The 17622-nt window shown below is 47.1% G+C and overlaps 1 protein-coding gene and 3 long non-coding RNA genes across 5 annotated transcripts in view; 2 read left to right on the top strand and 2 right to left on the bottom strand.

Annotated features, from left to right (window-relative positions):
- LOC310729743 overlaps nucleotides 1–17622 on the bottom strand; it is a 42989-nt gene that overhangs the window by 10785 nt on the left and 14582 nt on the right. The window lies entirely within an intron of this gene.
- On the top strand, nucleotides 5830–6867 carry LOC310729702 (E3 ubiquitin/ISG15 ligase TRIM25-like). The gene has a single exon (XM_083548178.1). It carries the CDS (start codon nucleotides 5877–5879, stop codon nucleotides 6483–6485), a length of 609 nt encoding a protein of 202 aa, XP_083404304.1. The 5' UTR covers nucleotides 5830–5876; the 3' UTR covers nucleotides 6486–6867.
- On the top strand, nucleotides 8829–10118 carry LOC310729756. Its single transcript, XR_014534656.1, has 3 exons — nucleotides 8829–9122; nucleotides 9260–9362; nucleotides 9898–10118. It is a non-coding gene; the product is annotated as an uncharacterized lncRNA (long non-coding RNA).
- Nucleotides 16232–17559, bottom strand: LOC310729737. 2 transcript variants are annotated; one of them, XR_014534637.1, is made up of 3 exons: nucleotides 16570–17559; nucleotides 16347–16482; nucleotides 16232–16312 (listed from the first exon to the last, which is right to left on the bottom strand). It is a non-coding gene; the product is annotated as an uncharacterized lncRNA (long non-coding RNA). The 2 variants fall into 2 exon arrangements; XR_014534638.1 differs by having other exon boundaries at nucleotides 16351–16482.

The raw sequence follows: 17622 nt of genomic DNA, 5'->3' as shown, positions 1-17622 counted from the left end.
CACAACCTTCTGATCCGTACTGATCGGTTTCACTGTGTACTGTACTGTATATGACAAAACATACTTGACCTGACTTTGCAATATCATCCGCAAACATCACAGTCCACGGAGACTACTGCATTGGATTGGACTGTTTAGATCAGAAAGTATCTCCTGGTGTAAGATTACACTGTTCCTTACAAGCCTGAACTCTCTCCACAGAGGCTTCACGAGTGCGCCGCGCCGCCACAGAGTCTTCACGAGAGCGCCGCGCCGCCACAGAGTCTTCACGAGAGCGCCGCGCCGCCACAGAGTCTTCACGAGAGCGCCGCGCCGCCACAGAGTCTTCACGAGAGCGCCGCGCCGCCACAGTGTCTCCAGGAGCGTGCTTTCCCACCACAGAGTCGTCACGAGAGCGCCGCGCCGCCACAGAGTCGTCACGAGAGCGCCGCGCCGCCACAGAGTCTTCACGAGAGTGCCGCGCCGCCACAGAGTCTTCACGAGAGCGCCGCGCCGCCACAGAGTCTTCAGGAGAGCTCGTCTCCGCTTCAGTGTCCCGAAGAGAGCTCCACTGATGTCGTGGACCTCCAGGCGAGCCCTTCTCCGCTCGTGGATATCCAGGCAGGCTTCACCCCATTTCCAGGCTGCCCAGTAGGCTCCGATCTGCTCCTAAGGGTCCCAAGGAGCGCTCCTACGCCCAGGGGTTTCCCTGTGCATTTACCCAGGCTCCAGGACTGCGAAAGGGAAGTCGAACCGCTGCCCCCGGGCTCCACCAAAGGCGACGTCTCGCCCCCGGGCTCCACCGAAGGCGACGTCTCGCCCGGGACGTCCTCCACTCCCCGGTCATTGTCATGGTTGCCATCCAGTTCCGGTTCCCCGCCATCGAGGTCGCTCCGGCTCCAATCCCCGCCAGGGGCTTTACTCAGCCTCCCGTCAGCACCGAGGGCGTGGCTCTGTTCCGGATCCTCCTGCAAGGTGCTGTTCCATTCGGGCTCTCCGCAGAGGATGCTCACCAGGCCTCCGTTGCTCCCAGGCGTCTAAGGAGGCCTTCCTCGGAGTGCCCTGGCCCGCCTGGCATAGGTGAGTTTTGAGGCGTCAGGTGTCACCCCTGGAGGGGGGGTACTGTCAGGGATTCACCCTGCCACGCCCTCCTCTGTAGCTGTCAGGGATTCACCCTGCCACGCCCCCATCTGTAGCTGTCACAGATTCACCCTGCCACGCCCCCCTCGATAGCAGTCACGCTGCTTCCCAAGATTACCGACAGCTGTGGCTCATGAAAGATCAGACTACATAAACTCACGTTCTTGAGTCACAGGCTGTCGGTCGTTATATTGTCAAGCTGGACAATCGCGTGGCTGCTCGACCGCCGGCATTCACCGCTGGCTGTATATCCGAACTTCACTTCCGAATTGGATTACTCATTACCGAAGGCTTTATGGATTATGCTTGGGGCATTCGCGCTCATAGTGAACATAGTGAATTCGAGCGGATGTCTTTGTTTATTGTGTTCAACGGCTTATGAGTGTTTTGTGTTGTACGGTTTTTTGAAATAAAAGGACAATGATCGGACTATATCGGCTTCCGCGTCTGCAGCCTGACAATAACACAAACAACAGGAAGTTCATTCCATAGGAAACGAGACTCAGAACTTGTAGCCCCCCTCTCTCACTTTCTCTCTCTTTCTCTCTCTCTCACACACACACACACACACACACACAGACACACAAAGCAGGAAAATGGCAGAAACCAGTATTTTAGTAAATCAGGATCAGTTCATCTGTGCAGTGTGTCTGGATCTCCTGAAGGATCCAGTGACTATTCCTTGTGGACACAGTTACTGTAAGGTGTGTATTAATGGCTTCTGGAATCAGGAGGACATTAAAAGCATCTACAGCTGCCCCCAGTGTAGAGAAACTTTCACTCCGAGGCCTGTTCTACGCAGAAACAACATGCTGGCTGAAGTGGTGGAGAAACTGAAGAAGACTGAACTCCAAGCTGCTTCTCCTGCTCACTGTTACGCTGGACCTGGAGATGTGGACTGTGATTCCTGCATTGGGAGAAAACACAAAGCCGTCAAGTCCTGTCTGGTGTGTCTGGCCTCGTATTGTGAAGATCATCTTAAACCTCACTATCAGTCTCAGGCTTTTAAAAAGCACAAGTTAGTTGAAGCCTGTGTAGATCTCCAAGAGAAGATCTGCTCTCAGCACGACAAACTGATGAAGATCTACTGCCGTACTGATCAAAGCTTCATCTGTTACTTGTGTATGACGGATGAACATAAAGGCCATGATACAGTTTCAACTACTGCAGAAAGAAGTAAAAAACAGGTGAGATCTGAACATTGATTTATGAATTTACACAAATTCTGTTTCTACTGTAAATTCTGTTCAATGGATTTACTCGGTTCTGAGGTGAATTTGTATTTACTGTTAGTACAGGGGTCACCACCCTTTTTGACACAGAGAGCTACTTCTTGAGTACCGATTAATGTGACGGGCTACCAGTTTGATACAAATTTCTAAAATAACAATTTTGCTCAATTTACCTTTAATTATATGTTATTATTGATAATTAATGATATTCATCTATATCAGGAGTTTCAAACTCAATTGCACAGGGCTGAACAGGTAAACATTTATTGAACACACTAAAACAATGTTTTTAGAATATAAGTATGAATAAAAACAGACAGGAGTATTATTCCAGAACAAATCACCTTAAACTTTAAATAACTTAAAATATTTTGCTCTCCATAAAATTATCTCCTGTCAAAATGATACAAGTTAGATATATAAACATGCTGTGAAAAAAACCTGAACAAATCAATAAAAATTGTGCTTTTAAGTAAAGCTTAAAATAACAACAAATCAAAACAATCTGTCAGGAATCCACCTGCCACACCCTCTTCGGCGGCTGTCATGCTGCCGCTATCTCTGCCACTCCCGGCTCGTTAAACACTCATCCCCGGTACCTACATAAACCCCTTCAGTCACAATTACTCACTGTCCGTTATTGTATGTGTACATGTGTGTGTAAACCTATGCGTTTCTTCCTGTCGGACTCTTCCATTCGTGCTACGGCTGCGCTCTCTCCGAAACACTTCAGATTACACCCGGAAGCTCGCTGCCGCCCCTCACAATTCTTGTTCGCCGGTTTTGGAACATGCAAGCACAGCTGCGCCGTGCCCCTCCGAGAGTGCGATGGAATTCCCGACTCGCTTCTCTGGCAAAATGGCTGAGTGGAGCGGATTTATACGGAGCGTCTGTGAATATATGGATTCGTATTTATCCCTTTACCCCCCTGAAAGAGCCAAAATTTACATCTCTCTCCTGTCTGGGGACTCTCTCTCTCTCGCCAGCAAGTTGTGGTGCTCTTGCACCCACTTCATCAGGCTTCTCACAGGGATGTTTGGGATGACTTTGGCGCATCTACACTATAGCCCCCTCGATATATATATATATATACATACACACACACACACACACACACACACATACATATACAGTGAGGAAAATAAGTATTTAAACACGCTGCTATTTTGCAAGTTCTCCCACTTAGAAATCATGGAGGGGTCTGAAATTGTCATCGTAGGTGCATGTCCACTGTGAGAGACATAATCTAAAAAAAAAATCCAGAAATCACAATGTATGATTTTGAAACTATTTATTTGTATGATGCAGCTGCAAATAAGTATTTAAACACCTGAGAAAGTCAATGTTAATATTTGGTACAGGAGCCTTTGTTTGCAATTACAGAGGTCAAACGTTTCCTGTAGTTTTTTACCAGGTTTGCACACACTGCAGGAGGGATTTTGGCCCACTCCTCCACACAGATCTTCTCTACATCAGTCAGGTTTCTGGCCTGTTGCTGAAAAACACGGAGTTTGAGCTCCCTCCAAAGATTCTCTATTAGGTTTAGGTCTGGAGACTGGCTAGGCCACGCCAGAACTTTGATATGCTTCTTACAGAGCTACTTCTTGGTTATCCTGGCTGTGTGCTTCGGGTCATTGTCATGTTGGAAGACCCAGCCTCGACCCATCTTCAATGCTCTAACTGAGGGTAGGAGGTTTTTCCCCAAAATCTCGCAATACATGGCCCCGGTCATCCTCTCCTTAATACAGTGCAGTTGCCCTGTCCCATGTGCAGAAAAACACCCCAAAGCATGATGCTACCACCCCCATGCTTCACAGTAGGGATGGTGTTCTTGGGATTGTACTCATCATTCTTCTTCCTTCAAACACGTTTAGTGGAACAGACTTTGCAATATCATCCGCAAACATCACAGTCCACGGAGACTACTGCATTGGATTGGACTGTTTAGATCAGAAAGTATCTCCTGGTGTAAGATTACACTGTTCCTTACAAGCCTGAACTCTCTCCACAGAGGCTTCACGAGTGCGCCGCGCCGCCACAGAGTCTTCACGAGAGCGCCGCGCCGCCACAGAGTCTTCACGAGAGCGCCGCGCCGCCACAGAGTCTTCACGAGAGCGCCGCGCCGCCACAGAGTCTTCACGAGAGCGCCGCGCCGCCACAGTGTCTCCAGGAGCGTGCTTTCCCACCACAGAGTCGTCACGAGAGCGCCGCGCCGCCACAGAGTCGTCACGAGAGCGCCGCGCCGCCACAGAGTCTTCACGAGAGTGCCGCGCCGCCACAGAGTCTTCACGAGAGCGCCGCGCCGCCACAGAGTCTTCAGGAGAGCTCGTCTCTGCTTCAGTGTCCCGAAGAGAGCTCCACTGATGTCGTGGACCTCCAGGCGAGCCCTTCTCCGCTCGTGGATATCCAGGCAGGCTTCACCCCATTTCCAGGCTGCCCAGTAGGCTCCGATCTGCTCCTAAGGGTCCCAAGGAGCGCTCCTACGCCCAGGGGTTTCCCTGTGCATTTACCCAGGCTCCAGGACTGCGAAAGGGAAGTCGAACCGCTGCCCCCGGGCTCCACCAAAGGCGACGTCTCGCCCCCGGGCTCCACCGAAGGCGACGTCTCGCCCGGGACGTCCTCCACTCCCCGGTCATTGTCATGGTTGCCATCCAGTTCCGGTTCCCCGCCATCGAGGTCGCTCCGGCTCCAATCCCCGCCAGGGGCTTTACTCAGCCTCCCGTCAGCACCGAGGGCGTGGCTCTGTTCCGGATCCTCCTGCAAGGTGCTGTTCCATTCGGGCTCTCCGCAGAGGATGCTCACCAGGCCTCCGTTGCTCCCAGGCGTCTAAGGAGGCCTTCCTCGGAGTGCCCTGGCCCGCCTGGCATAGGTGAGTTTTGAGGCGTCAGGTGTCACCCCTGGAGGGGGGGTACTGTCAGGGATTCACCCTGCCACGCCCTCCTCTGTAGCTGTCAGGGATTCACCCTGCCACGCCCCCATCTGTAGCTGTCACAGATTCACCCTGCCACGCCCCCCTCGATAGCAGTCACGCTGCTTCCCAAGATTACCGACAGCTGTGGCTCATGAAAGATCAGACTACATAAACTCACGTTCTTGAGTCACAGGCTGTCGGTCGTTATATTGTCAAGCTGGACAATCGCGTGGCTGCTCGACCGCCGGCATTCACCGCTGGCTGTATATCCGAACTTCACTTCCGAATTGGATTACTCATTACCGAAGGCTTTATGGATTATGCTTGGGGCATTCGCGCTCATAGTGAACATAGTGAATTCGAGCGGATGTCTTTGTTTATTGTGTTCAACGGCTTATGAGTGTTTTGTGTTGTACGGTTTTTTGAAATAAAAGGACAATGATCGGACTATATCGGCTTCCGCGTCTGCAGCCTGACAATAACACAAACAACAGGAAGTTCATTCCATAGGAAACGAGACTCAGAACTTGTAGCCCCCCTCTCTCACTTTCTCTCTCTTTCTCTCTCTCTCACACACACACACACACACACACACAGACACACAAAGCAGGAAAATGGCAGAAACCAGTATTTTAGTAAATCAGGATCAGTTCATCTGTGCAGTGTGTCTGGATCTCCTGAAGGATCCAGTGACTATTCCTTGTGGACACAGTTACTGTAAGGTGTGTATTAATGGCTTCTGGAATCAGGAGGACATTAAAAGCATCTACAGCTGCCCCCAGTGTAGAGAAACTTTCACTCCGAGGCCTGTTCTACGCAGAAACAACATGCTGGCTGAAGTGGTGGAGAAACTGAAGAAGACTGAACTCCAAGCTGCTTCTCCTGCTCACTGTTACGCTGGACCTGGAGATGTGGACTGTGATTCCTGCATTGGGAGAAAACACAAAGCCGTCAAGTCCTGTCTGGTGTGTCTGGCCTCGTATTGTGAAGATCATCTTAAACCTCACTATCAGTCTCAGGCTTTTAAAAAGCACAAGTTAGTTGAAGCCTGTGTAGATCTCCAAGAGAAGATCTGCTCTCAGCACGACAAACTGATGAAGATCTACTGCCGTACTGATCAAAGCTTCATCTGTTACTTGTGTATGACGGATGAACATAAAGGCCATGATACAGTTTCAACTACTGCAGAAAGAAGTAAAAAACAGGTGAGATCTGAACATTGATTTATGAATTTACACAAATTCTGTTTCTACTGTAAATTCTGTTCAATGGATTTACTCGGTTCTGAGGTGAATTTGTATTTACTGTTAGTACAGGGGTCACCACCCTTTTTGACACAGAGAGCTACTTCTTGAGTACCGATTAATGTGACGGGCTACCAGTTTGATACAAATTTCTAAAATAACAATTTTGCTCAATTTACCTTTAATTATATGTTATTATTGATAATTAATGATATTCATCTATATCAGGAGTTTCAAACTCAATTGCACAGGGCTGAACAGGTAAACATTTATTGAACACACTAAAACAATGTTTTTAGAATATAAGTATGAATAAAAACAGACAGGAGTATTATTCCAGAACAAATCACCTTAAACTTTAAATAACTTAAAATATTTTGCTCTCCATAAAATTATCTCCTGTCAAAATGATACAAGTTAGATATATAAACATGCTGTGAAAAAAACCTGAACAAATCAATAAAAATTGTGCTTTTAAGTAAAGCTTAAAATAACAACAAATCAAAACAATCTGTCAGGAATCCACCTGCCACACCCTCTTCGGCGGCTGTCATGCTGCCGCTATCTCTGCCACTCCCGGCTCGTTAAACACTCATCCCCGGTACCTACATAAACCCCTTCAGTCACAATTACTCACTGTCCGTTATTGTATGTGTACATGTGTGTGTAAACCTATGCGTTTCTTCCTGTCGGACTCTTCCATTCGTGCTACGGCTGCGCTCTCTCCGAAACACTTCAGATTACACCCGGAAGCTCGCTGCCGCCCCTCACAATTCTTGTTCGCCGGTTTTGGAACATGCAAGCACAGCTGCGCCGTGCCCCTCCGAGAGTGCGATGGAATTCCCGACTCGCTTCTCTGGCAAAATGGCTGAGTGGAGCGGATTTATACGGAGCGTCTGTGAATATATGGATTCGTATTTATCCCTTTACCCCCCTGAAAGAGCCAAAATTTACATCTCTCTCCTGTCTGGGGACTCTCTCTCTCTCGCCAGCAAGTTGTGGTGCTCTTGCACCCACTTCATCAGGCTTCTCACAGGGATGTTTGGGATGACTTTGGCGCATCTACACTATAGCCCCCTCGATTCTGGAAGGGCTCTGCTCCAGTGCTCTGCTAAGTGCTCCGCTCTGTTCCAGAGTCTCCACGAGCGGGCCACTCCGCTCCAGAGTCTCCACGAGCGCACCGCTCTGCTCTGCTCCAGAATATCCACGAGCGCGCAGCTTCGCTCCTGAGTCTCCACAAGCACGCCGCTCCGCTCCAAGATTTTCGACAAGCGCACCACTCGGCTTCAGAGTCTCCATGAGCATGCCGCTCCGCTCCAGTGTTCCGCCGAGGGCGCCGCTCAGCTCCAGTGTTCCACCGAGCGTGTCACTCTGCTCCAGAGCTCCTCAGACCACTCCGCTCAGCTCCAGTGTCCCGCTGAGAGTGCCGTTACATTGCCGCCTGACCGCAAAGAGGATGTTGCACCGTCGCCTGGCCACATAAGGGACATTGTACCGCCACCAGGCCACAAGACGGAGGTCGTACCGCGGCCAGACCGCGACACGGACAAAACGTCGTCGCCAAACCCCTCAGGATGGCCTGTCTCACCTCCAAACTCCTCAAAAGGTGACGTCTGTTCTCCAAGTTCTCTTGAAGGTGGAGTCACACCACCAAGTGCCTCAAAGCACAATGTCTCGCCCCCAAGTTCCTCACAGGGTGACGGCTTGCCTCCAGGTTCCCCGGAAGGTGACGCTTCCAGAGCCATCCGACAGTGATGTCGTGGTCCCAGACTCCTCTGAGGGAAACACAACAACCCCAAGCTCTACTGAAGGCGACGTCTTGCCTCAGATGGCGACGTCTCTCGTAGAGGGCGTCACTCAGCCTCTGATCCCCGCTGAGGGTGTCACTCTGCGTCGGGACTCAGCTGAAGGAAGGGCTCATCCTCAGGACTCCGTCGAAGACACGGGTCAGCCTCTGGTCTCCGCCATAGGCTTTGCTCGATCTCTATTCTCTGTCATGGGTGTCGCTCCGCCTCCAGTCTCCTTCCCAGGGCATGATCCAGACTGTAAGCCCCGTTGAGAGCTCCACCCAGCCTCCGGTCATCGCCAAGGACGTCGTGCCGATCTGGGTTTCTGTTGAGGGCATTACTCCGTTCCAGGTCTCCGTGGGGGGACATCGCTCTGCTCCAGTCCTCCTTGGTGGGCGTCTCTCCGATCCAGACCTCCGCCGGGGATGTCGCTCAGCCTCCGGTCTCCGCCGAGGACATTGCTCAGCCTCCGGCCTCCTACGCTGAAGGCGTTGCCCTGCCTCAGGTCTTCGCTGAGGATGTCGCTCAGTCTCCAGTCTTTACCAAAGGCTTCGCTCTGTTCCTGGCCTCTGCGGTGGACTGTGCTCCATTCTGGACCTCTGCTGAGGGCGTTGTTCCATTCCAGGTCTCCAGAGTCCGCATCATTCGGTTCCGGCTCTCCACAGGGGAAGTCGCTCCACCTCGAGTCCTTCTCGGCTTTCCCTGGTTCCGCGGCGATTCTAACCGGGTCCCCTTTTACCCTGGCCAGATGGCGAGGCCCTCCTCTGAGTGCCCTGGTCCAACAGGCGTATGTGGGTCTGGGGCGCCAGGTGCCACCCCTTGGGGGGAGGTAATGTCAGGAATCCACCTGCCACACCCCCTTCGGCGGCTGTCATGCTCGTTAAACACTCAACCCCGGTGTAAACCTATGCATTTCTTCCCATCTGACTCTTCCATTCCTGCTACGGCTGCGCTCTCTCCCCGAAGCGTGCCTTGGATATCTCTTCTCCTGTTCTACAGTCCTGTGATAGGACTGCGTGGACCTTGCCCCTCTAGGGCGTTCCACGGATATTGCATTCTATGGACTGTCGTGAGTGTATATCTGTGTACCACTCCTGCATTAAACATACAGCGACTTGTACTCCGGCTTTCGCCTCTGTTCATCACTGCATGACACAATAAGATTTCTTTGCTCTTATGCTATTGAAAAAATTATCTCAAACTTTAAATAACTTTGCTCTCCATAAAAATATTTCTAGTGAAACACAAGACGTCTCACAGCTTCATCATGCAGCTCTTCAGAAACTCTCCCTGGGTAAATAACTGGCTGATGTGGCTCCGATTTCTCCTCTGCTTTCACACCAGCTTCACTTTGTGATTTTGCTCTGGTGAAAAACGTCTGCTAAAATGTCAGATTCTTCTTTAACTTTTCTACTTTCTGTATCTTCTGCTTTGCATTCAGGTTTTTTAGCTTTTTCTGATGTTTTGTCTCGTAGTTCCTCATAGTTCCATCAATTCCTTAATTACAGCCACATTCGCTCCACAAATAAGACACACGAGTTTACCAGCAGTGTCGGTAAACATATACTCAGAATCCTATCGGTTTTGAAATGCTCTGTTTTCAGAATCAACTTTTCTCTTGACCATTTTGTGGAGCTTCACAATAACTTTACAAATGGGTTAAATACATCAACAGAAGCTCGACTTGATTGACGCTGGAATGTTCCCAGGTCGCCTAGTGTTCGATAAGGCAGCTGAAGCACTGCATTATGGGATCTGTAGTTTGTGTTATCAGCGCTTCATATTGCCCGGACATTATTAACAATAGATCTATATAAAATCATCTCGCCGGATATAATTATAAGTCGGACCGGATTTGGCCCGCGGGCCTGAGTTTGACACCCCTGATCTATGTGAAGACACTGATCATGTTAATGATTTCTCACAATAATTATCAACAATGATTTAACAAGGTAGGAAACACCTATTTTTAGAAATAAAAATTTCAGTCAGTGATCTGGAGCAGCTTTTACTCACACCTGATCACATCCACTTACTCAAGGTAACACTGACAGTTTGATCTACAGAGGGCGCTGTTCCTCACAAAAATTCCTCCTAAAAGCTCATTAAGGCAACAATAAATGTTCCTGTCTGATATTACAAGTGTGTCTTTGGTCTGATTCAGTTCAGATTCATTCGTTTCTCTCCTACACTTTTCTCCTTCTCTATGATGTGTTTCCTCTCTGTAGAGTTTCTCGTCTCTCTGTGTTTCTCCTGGATGTAATGAATCACCCAGCTTCACTGTCAATCAACATCTCTCATTTGATGGAGTAAGGAAATCTGTCTCAGATCTGAAAAAACGAGTCGAGGAAATCTGTCAGGAGGAATTCAACAAAATCTGTCCACAACGCATTACTTTTTGGTGTAAGTAATCAACAAAGCACCGTAATTTCCGGACTATTAAATATAAGCCACACCCACTGAATTTGACAAAGATTTTTATTTTGAACATAAATAAGCTCCACCTGTCTATAAGCCGCAGGTGTCTACACTGAAACTAATGAACTTTACACAGACTTTAACGAAAGACAGTGTCTGGTCCACGGCTTGTATCTAAACAGTAGCCCACCAAGAAAGTCATTGTTCGCTGTCTTCCTCCTTCCTTTCACAACTATTTCTCTCGAGAGTTTTTCTTTTGGCATCGTCGTGCGTTTAAAAATCACCATCGGTAAAGATTTTCTCCCGATGCCGTGCAGCTCAGAAAAACCCAGGAAAAATCCATAAATTAGACGCTTTATTGTTTAAGCCGTGGGGTTCAAAGCGTGGGAAAAAAAGTACCGGCTTATAGTCCGGAAAATACGGTACTTGAGTTACTTTGTGAATGAAGTAACTACTAACTGAAACTATTTACTTTTTCTTACTAGCACAACACTGCACTTCTCTAACACACTATCTAGCTCTCAAGGATCTTCTCCTCACCAATAATCACAATATCACAACTTTCATATTTATGATGTAAAATTTTTCCACATCATTTTTCAGTCTCCATTTTGTCTCTGTGTCTCAACAGCTGCAGCAGTTCAGATGATTTTACCCTCAGAACCAAAGAGCAGAGCAGATTTTCTGCAGTGTAGGTGTAACACACACACACACACACACACACACACACACACACACACACACACACACACACACACACACAGAGTGTAAACATGTCTGTATTGATGATCTAAATCTGATCCATTTCTCCCTGATGACTGATGATGTGTAATATTTAAAATAGTTCATGTAGAGCAGCATTAGGAGAACAGAAACACACACAGGTGTCTCACACACACTTATTATAAATCCTGTGATTAACATCAAACCTGTGCACATTTTATTGTTCTAGATTTCTGTTATCTGACTCTGGATCCCAACACAGCAAATCCTGATCTCTTTCTCTCTGAGAAGAACAGAGTCGTGACATACAGTAATACAGAACAGCGATACTCTGATCATCCAGAGAGATTTGACTTCTAGGAGCAGGTGTTGTGTAAAGAGAGTGTGTGTGGACGCTGTTACTGGGAGGTGGAGTGGAGCGGTGGTGTTGTGTACATATCAGTCTCATATAAAGAGATCAGCAGGAAAGGAGACTGTTATGAGAGTGGGTTTGGATTGAACAGTCAGTCCTGGAGTCTGGTGTGTTCTTCTTCCTCTGTCTCTTTCTGGCACAATAACATTAAAACTGCACTCCGAGGTCCAGCGTCCTCCAGAATATTTTTGGGTCACTTTAAATATTTCTATCTGAATGTTTTTATTTTATTTCTATTTGTTTGTTTATTTAACGGACAATACACTAGAAATGATTACACACTGATGCCATGTACATAGCGCATGTAGCATAAAGCTGGTTTGTGGCCTTCGTCCCTCGTTAGGCTTTTACATAAAGTTAAAACAACCGAACAATCACAAAAAAACAAAACGAGTACAAATAAACTATGGATATAAATTAGTGCTGCAACTAACGATTATTTTTCTGATTAATCGGATAAAAATAAATGTGAATAAGCTGTTTTTCTGATTATAAATATATAAAACTCTAGTTCAGGGAGTTTATGTATAAAAGTGCACTTTAAAAAATGCAAAAGCCACATATTGAGTTTAACTACCTTTAATTTGGACATTATAACGTTTATAGAAGCTGCTTGTGGAGGAGCGAATGCGTGATTTCACCTTTAAACAAATTCACTCATGTTGGATTGTTTCTTTCTGTAAAAAATAAAAAAATAAAGCATTCAATTATGCAAGATGTAAATTGTGTAAATCAACATTTCTATTGTTTTTAATTATATTGCAGATGGCAAGAAGGGAGTATAATAAGCTTTATTCCCACAAAGCTTATTATTCACTAAAAACGTATTAATAATCTTTGATGCATTGTTTTTGCAGCATCAGTTTTTTGTTTCTCTCACACTTAGTGTGGATGTTTTTCCTCATTAACTGTAACTGACATGGCATGATATAATTGTGCATTTTTAAAAGTTAGTGCCCCCTGTTTGAAAGAGGTTATATTTGTAATTTGTACTGTTGGCGCCAAAACACCATAAAATTGCACTGTGCATAGAAAGCTTAGTGTCTGGCTTTTCAATGATTTTTTCTATGCAGTTTTCAATGGAGTATATCAAAATATGTGTGTGTGTGTGTGTGTGTGTGTGTGTGTGTGTGTGTGTGTGTGTGTGTGTGTGTGTGTGTGTGAGAGAGAGAGAGAGAGAGAGAGAGAGAGAGACAGAGAGAGAGAGAGAGAGAGAGAGAGAGAGAGAGAGAGTGGAGAGAGTGGGTGACCTTTGAGCACTGATGTTAATGTGTCAAAATCAGAAAATATGCACCTCAGCTCTCAGAACTATTAAAGTTTGCATTAATAAAAATAATATTTATGCACCTGCATGTCATCATGCAGGTCATTTTATAGTGAGAAAAACAGCAAGCAACATGAGACCCTTCACTTCTGCAGACGTTTTGGCCAAATTTATAAAGCCCGACCCCAGTAAGCTGCAGGAAACATCTCCCCCTGACACCACCGACTCAGGAGAGTCAGATCCAGATTTTGTTGCAGCACCTGACTGAAGAGTGAGGAAGAATCTGAGGATCCTGGAGCGGGTTGGATTGGAAGAAATGACCAAGTGCGGTTTCCCACAAATGCAGAGACAACTCCATTTCTGCAGGGACTTCGGGGCCGACACATTATACCTTTGTGAGGGTCCAGAATGTGAACTCTGGATTAAAGTTTTTTGTGGAGTAGATGACTAATTCACTTGTCAGCATCGACTTGCTCTTTTTTTTCACCCAGGCATGAGATGTAATACTTCTTATTTGCTTGCACAGGAGCTTCTGAGAGAGAAAATAGTCTTAATCTGTGTCAGGAATCCACCTGCCACGCCCCCTTCGGCAGCTGTCATGCTGCCGCTTTCTCTGAAGCTCCCGGCTTCAATAACACACACCTGGAACTCGTTAAGCACTCATCCCAGGCTCCTACATAAACCCCTCACTCACACTTACACTCACTTTCTGTCCGTTATTGTATGTGTTCGTTGGTATATGCATAACCCCATGCGTTTCTTACCATTCGGACTCTGCTATCCTGCAACGGCTGCGCTCTTCCCCAAGCGCATCTCGGATTAGCTGCGCTTTTTCCCAAGCGCACCTCGGACTACTCTATCTCCATCTAAGGACTGCTGTTTCTGTGTGTTTGTGTTACTTACTCTAATAAACCCGAGCGAGCTGTACTCCGGCTTCCGCCTCCGTTCATTCGCCCCATGACAGAATAACGGACCTTAAAAAACATGATCGGGTTACCACCGTGGTCTCTGCGTGATCCGATCTGTCACAGCAAGACCCACCGAGACAAGAGGAGGTTTCGCTCTGCTGCGATGAAGTGGCAACCGAGCTCCGCTTTGGATTACACCCGGAAGCTCACTGCCGCTCCTTCGCGATTCTTGCTCGCCGGCTCTGGAACCTGCAAGGGCGGCTGCGCCACGCCCCCCAGAGAGTATGATGGAATTTGCTTTTCCAGCAAAATGGCATAGTGCGGCGGATTTATACAGAGCTTCTGCAAATATATGGATTTGTATGCATCCTTTTACCCCAATGAAACAGCCAAAATTGCGCTCCACATCTCTCTCCTGTCTGGGGACTCTCTTTCGCCCGTAAGCTGTGGCGCGCGTTTGGAGGCGACTTGCACCCACTTCATTAGGCTTCTCACAGGGATGTTCATCATGACTACGGCTTATCTACATTAAAGCCCCCTCAATTCTGGGAGGGCTTCGCTCAAGTGCTCCGCCAAGTGCTCCTCTCCGTTCCAGTGCTCCGCCGTGCGCTCCGCTCCATTCCAGTGCTCCGCCAAGTACTCTGCTCCACAGTTTCCACAAGAGCGCCACACATGGCAGTCCCAAGGTCCACTGAGTGTGAAGACACCATCCCAGGCCTTAGTGGAGGCACCTTCGCTCTGCTAGGTTTTTCTGAGGGTAAAGTTGTGTTTGAAGACCCTGTGGGGAGCCCCATCGCGGCCCAAGGTACCTCTGACAGCCCCAGTTGGATTCTAGGGCCATCCGGCAGTCATGTCGCGGTCCCAGACTCCTCTGAGGGCGACACCACAGCCCCAAGCTCCTTTGCAGATGACCTCCCGTATCCAAGCTCTCCTGAAGGTGACGTCTCTCCTCTGAGCTCCTCCGACGGCGACGTCTCGCCTCTGATGGTGACGTCTTGCCTCCGAGCTCCCCCAGTGGCGACGTTTTAACTCTGAGCGCTGAGCTCCACAGACGTTATATTTTAACATGGTGGCTTTATCTGCTTATAATGCATGTTATTTTTACAGCTGTGGATCTGACCAGGAACCACCAATAGCATGAGATGAGGAGGCATTTATAGCTGCTTAATTCAATGGTGTCTGCAGCAATTTTACAGAGACAGCACTTCCTTCATGCACCAGTTACTGCTGCACTGGTGAGAGAGCTCCGGTCCACTGTAGCTGCTCCTCAGACACCAGCAGACACCAGCAGCTCAGGAGTTCAGAGGGGAACTTGTAAGTTGTGCAAAAAAATTACTTTCAGCAACTGCATCACCAGTTGTGGAGACACGTAAAGATCATCAATCGATTTGCTGCAAAGCTGAATTAAACACACACACACACACACACACACACACACACACACACACACACACACACACAAAATGTGCCTAAATGTACTTAATTCTCCATCTGTCCTTTTACACTTTTATTTAAATTTTTTTGTTGGTTGTTGTTGCATTTTGTTGTTTGTTGTAAAAATAAATTATTTTCACAAATCTGATGTGGAGTAGTGATTTTTTAATTTCTTTTTTTACAGAAAAATGGAAACATTTATCTATGTACCTATTTAATGTTCCAATAGCGCCACCTAGTCCTCTTCCCAAAAGAGGAACCAACAACATTCAAAAATGCATTTTTACAGACGGTCCCCGAGTTACGAAAAAAATGTCATGCCAGAGGCAGCAGGGTACGAAGTACGATGTTGGACGTGCAGCTGGGATGAGCGTATCTCTTACCCTATGAGATGCCCCACTCTCGCTAGCGGTCGACGGTGTAAAGTTTCTCAGTGTGTATTTGTTTCTGTTTCAAACAGCACTTTTAGTGATAAAAGCATGTCCTTCAAGTGCCCACTTATGTCTCCTGCTTGTAGTGAATAAAAGAAGAGAAAAGCCAATCAGTTTAGAGCAGAAAATTTAAATTATAAATCAGCATGATCCGAACTGAGGTTGATTAACAGTTTTAAACAAAAAAAGTTTTTTAAAAAGTTGCAGGTTGTATTGTATTTGTATGCGCTGTGTGGTTTGTGTGCAGGTGCCATTCTGAGACTCCAGTCCAGACCTCCCTGCACTCCAGTTAACTAAAACGACGCCCACTTCCCTGTAGATCAGGGGTGGCCAACCAGTCAGAGACCGAGAGCCACATTTTTGACTGTGTTACCGCAAAGAGCCACATCATACACATGGGCACACATGAACATCACCCATCCCTTTCTCCTACACACACACACACACACACACACACACACACACACACACACACACACACACACACACACTCACCTCTGCTCAGCCAGATTTATTGTAAATGTCACACACCAACATAATGACAGAAATTGACTCCTACAGTTCTAAGACCACAGGCCAGTCATTTTCAACAATGAACACTGCAGTGTCTCACACACAAACTCTGTTTAACCAAGTCCACAAACAAAAATATAATAATTTATAATTTCTTTTACTCTGCATGTTACTTGCTGCATGTTAGTGGGACTTTTGGCATCCTTGCCTTGAACAATCCCCTTCAAATCTGCCTCGTATTCCGTTGTTGCCACTCGAAGCAATTCTTTCACGTGTGTCAGTCAGAACAGATCGATGCTTTGATGTCACGTGTTTCAGGGGAGAAAACACAGACTTTGTTTGTGGGGTTTTTTATGTGCGTGTTCACCTCGCTTGAGTTCAATACGGTATTTTCGTCAAATGCGCATGTGCGTGAGATGAATATACCGCAGGGGCAATTAATTTTTTACAAGGGGCCACATGAGAAACCTGAATTTTGTCAGAGGGCCACACCAACGATAATATTTTAGGGATGCACCAAAATGAAAATTAAAAATTAAATGGCAATGAAATCCATAATTTTTTTGTGTTATGCCTTTTGCCTTGGCACCATCACTGGAAAACTTTCCTGCCTTTTCAAAACCGTCCTCTACAGACGGAGTGCGCATGCTTAGATCGACTTTACTTTTCTGCGCCGCGTTCTTCTCATATTTAGAATGGCAATCGGGATGTTTGGATTTCATGTGATAAATTAAACCTGACTTGGAGAAACTCTTTGCAGATACACCCCCTCTTAAAATTTCAGCATTGCATGTTTTGCAAATCGCTCTCCACAGACATGTTGCTCTTATCCAGATAACCGTGTGCTGCTGCGCTTTTTTATTGCGTCATTACAATTGTGTTTCTGCCGTGTTGTTTCGGTGATTTAGGTATTTCCAAAAATTCTCAGTGCATCCCTGTAATTTATGATTGGCCTCATGCCAAGGTCTGATATACCGCAAAGTTTCCCAGTAGGGGCAAGCTCATTTAAGTCTTAAAAATACCGTATTGAACTTAAGCGAAGCGAACACGCACATTAAAAATTAAACACACACAAATTTCGAAAGGAACATAAGAGCCGCATGAAACCAGCCAAAGAGCCGCATGCGGCTCGCGAGCCGCGGGTTGGCCACCCCTGCTGTAGATGATGTCACCAGGCAGAAGCAGGAATCAGGGGCTTTGAACAGAATAACCAAAAAAACAACTGG

This window comes from Silurus aristotelis (assembly GCF_946808225.1).
Source record: "Silurus aristotelis genome assembly, chromosome: 8".
NCBI classification, from domain to species: Eukaryota; Metazoa; Chordata; class Actinopteri; order Siluriformes; family Siluridae; genus Silurus; species Silurus aristotelis.
This window is presented reverse-complemented; position numbering and strand designations above follow the sequence as displayed.

Excerpts from the sequence above, each read along its gene's own strand:
- LOC310729702 (XM_083548178.1), top strand. The coding sequence starts at position 5,877 with ATGGCAGAAACCAGTATTTTAGTAAATCAGGATCAGTTCATCTGTGCA.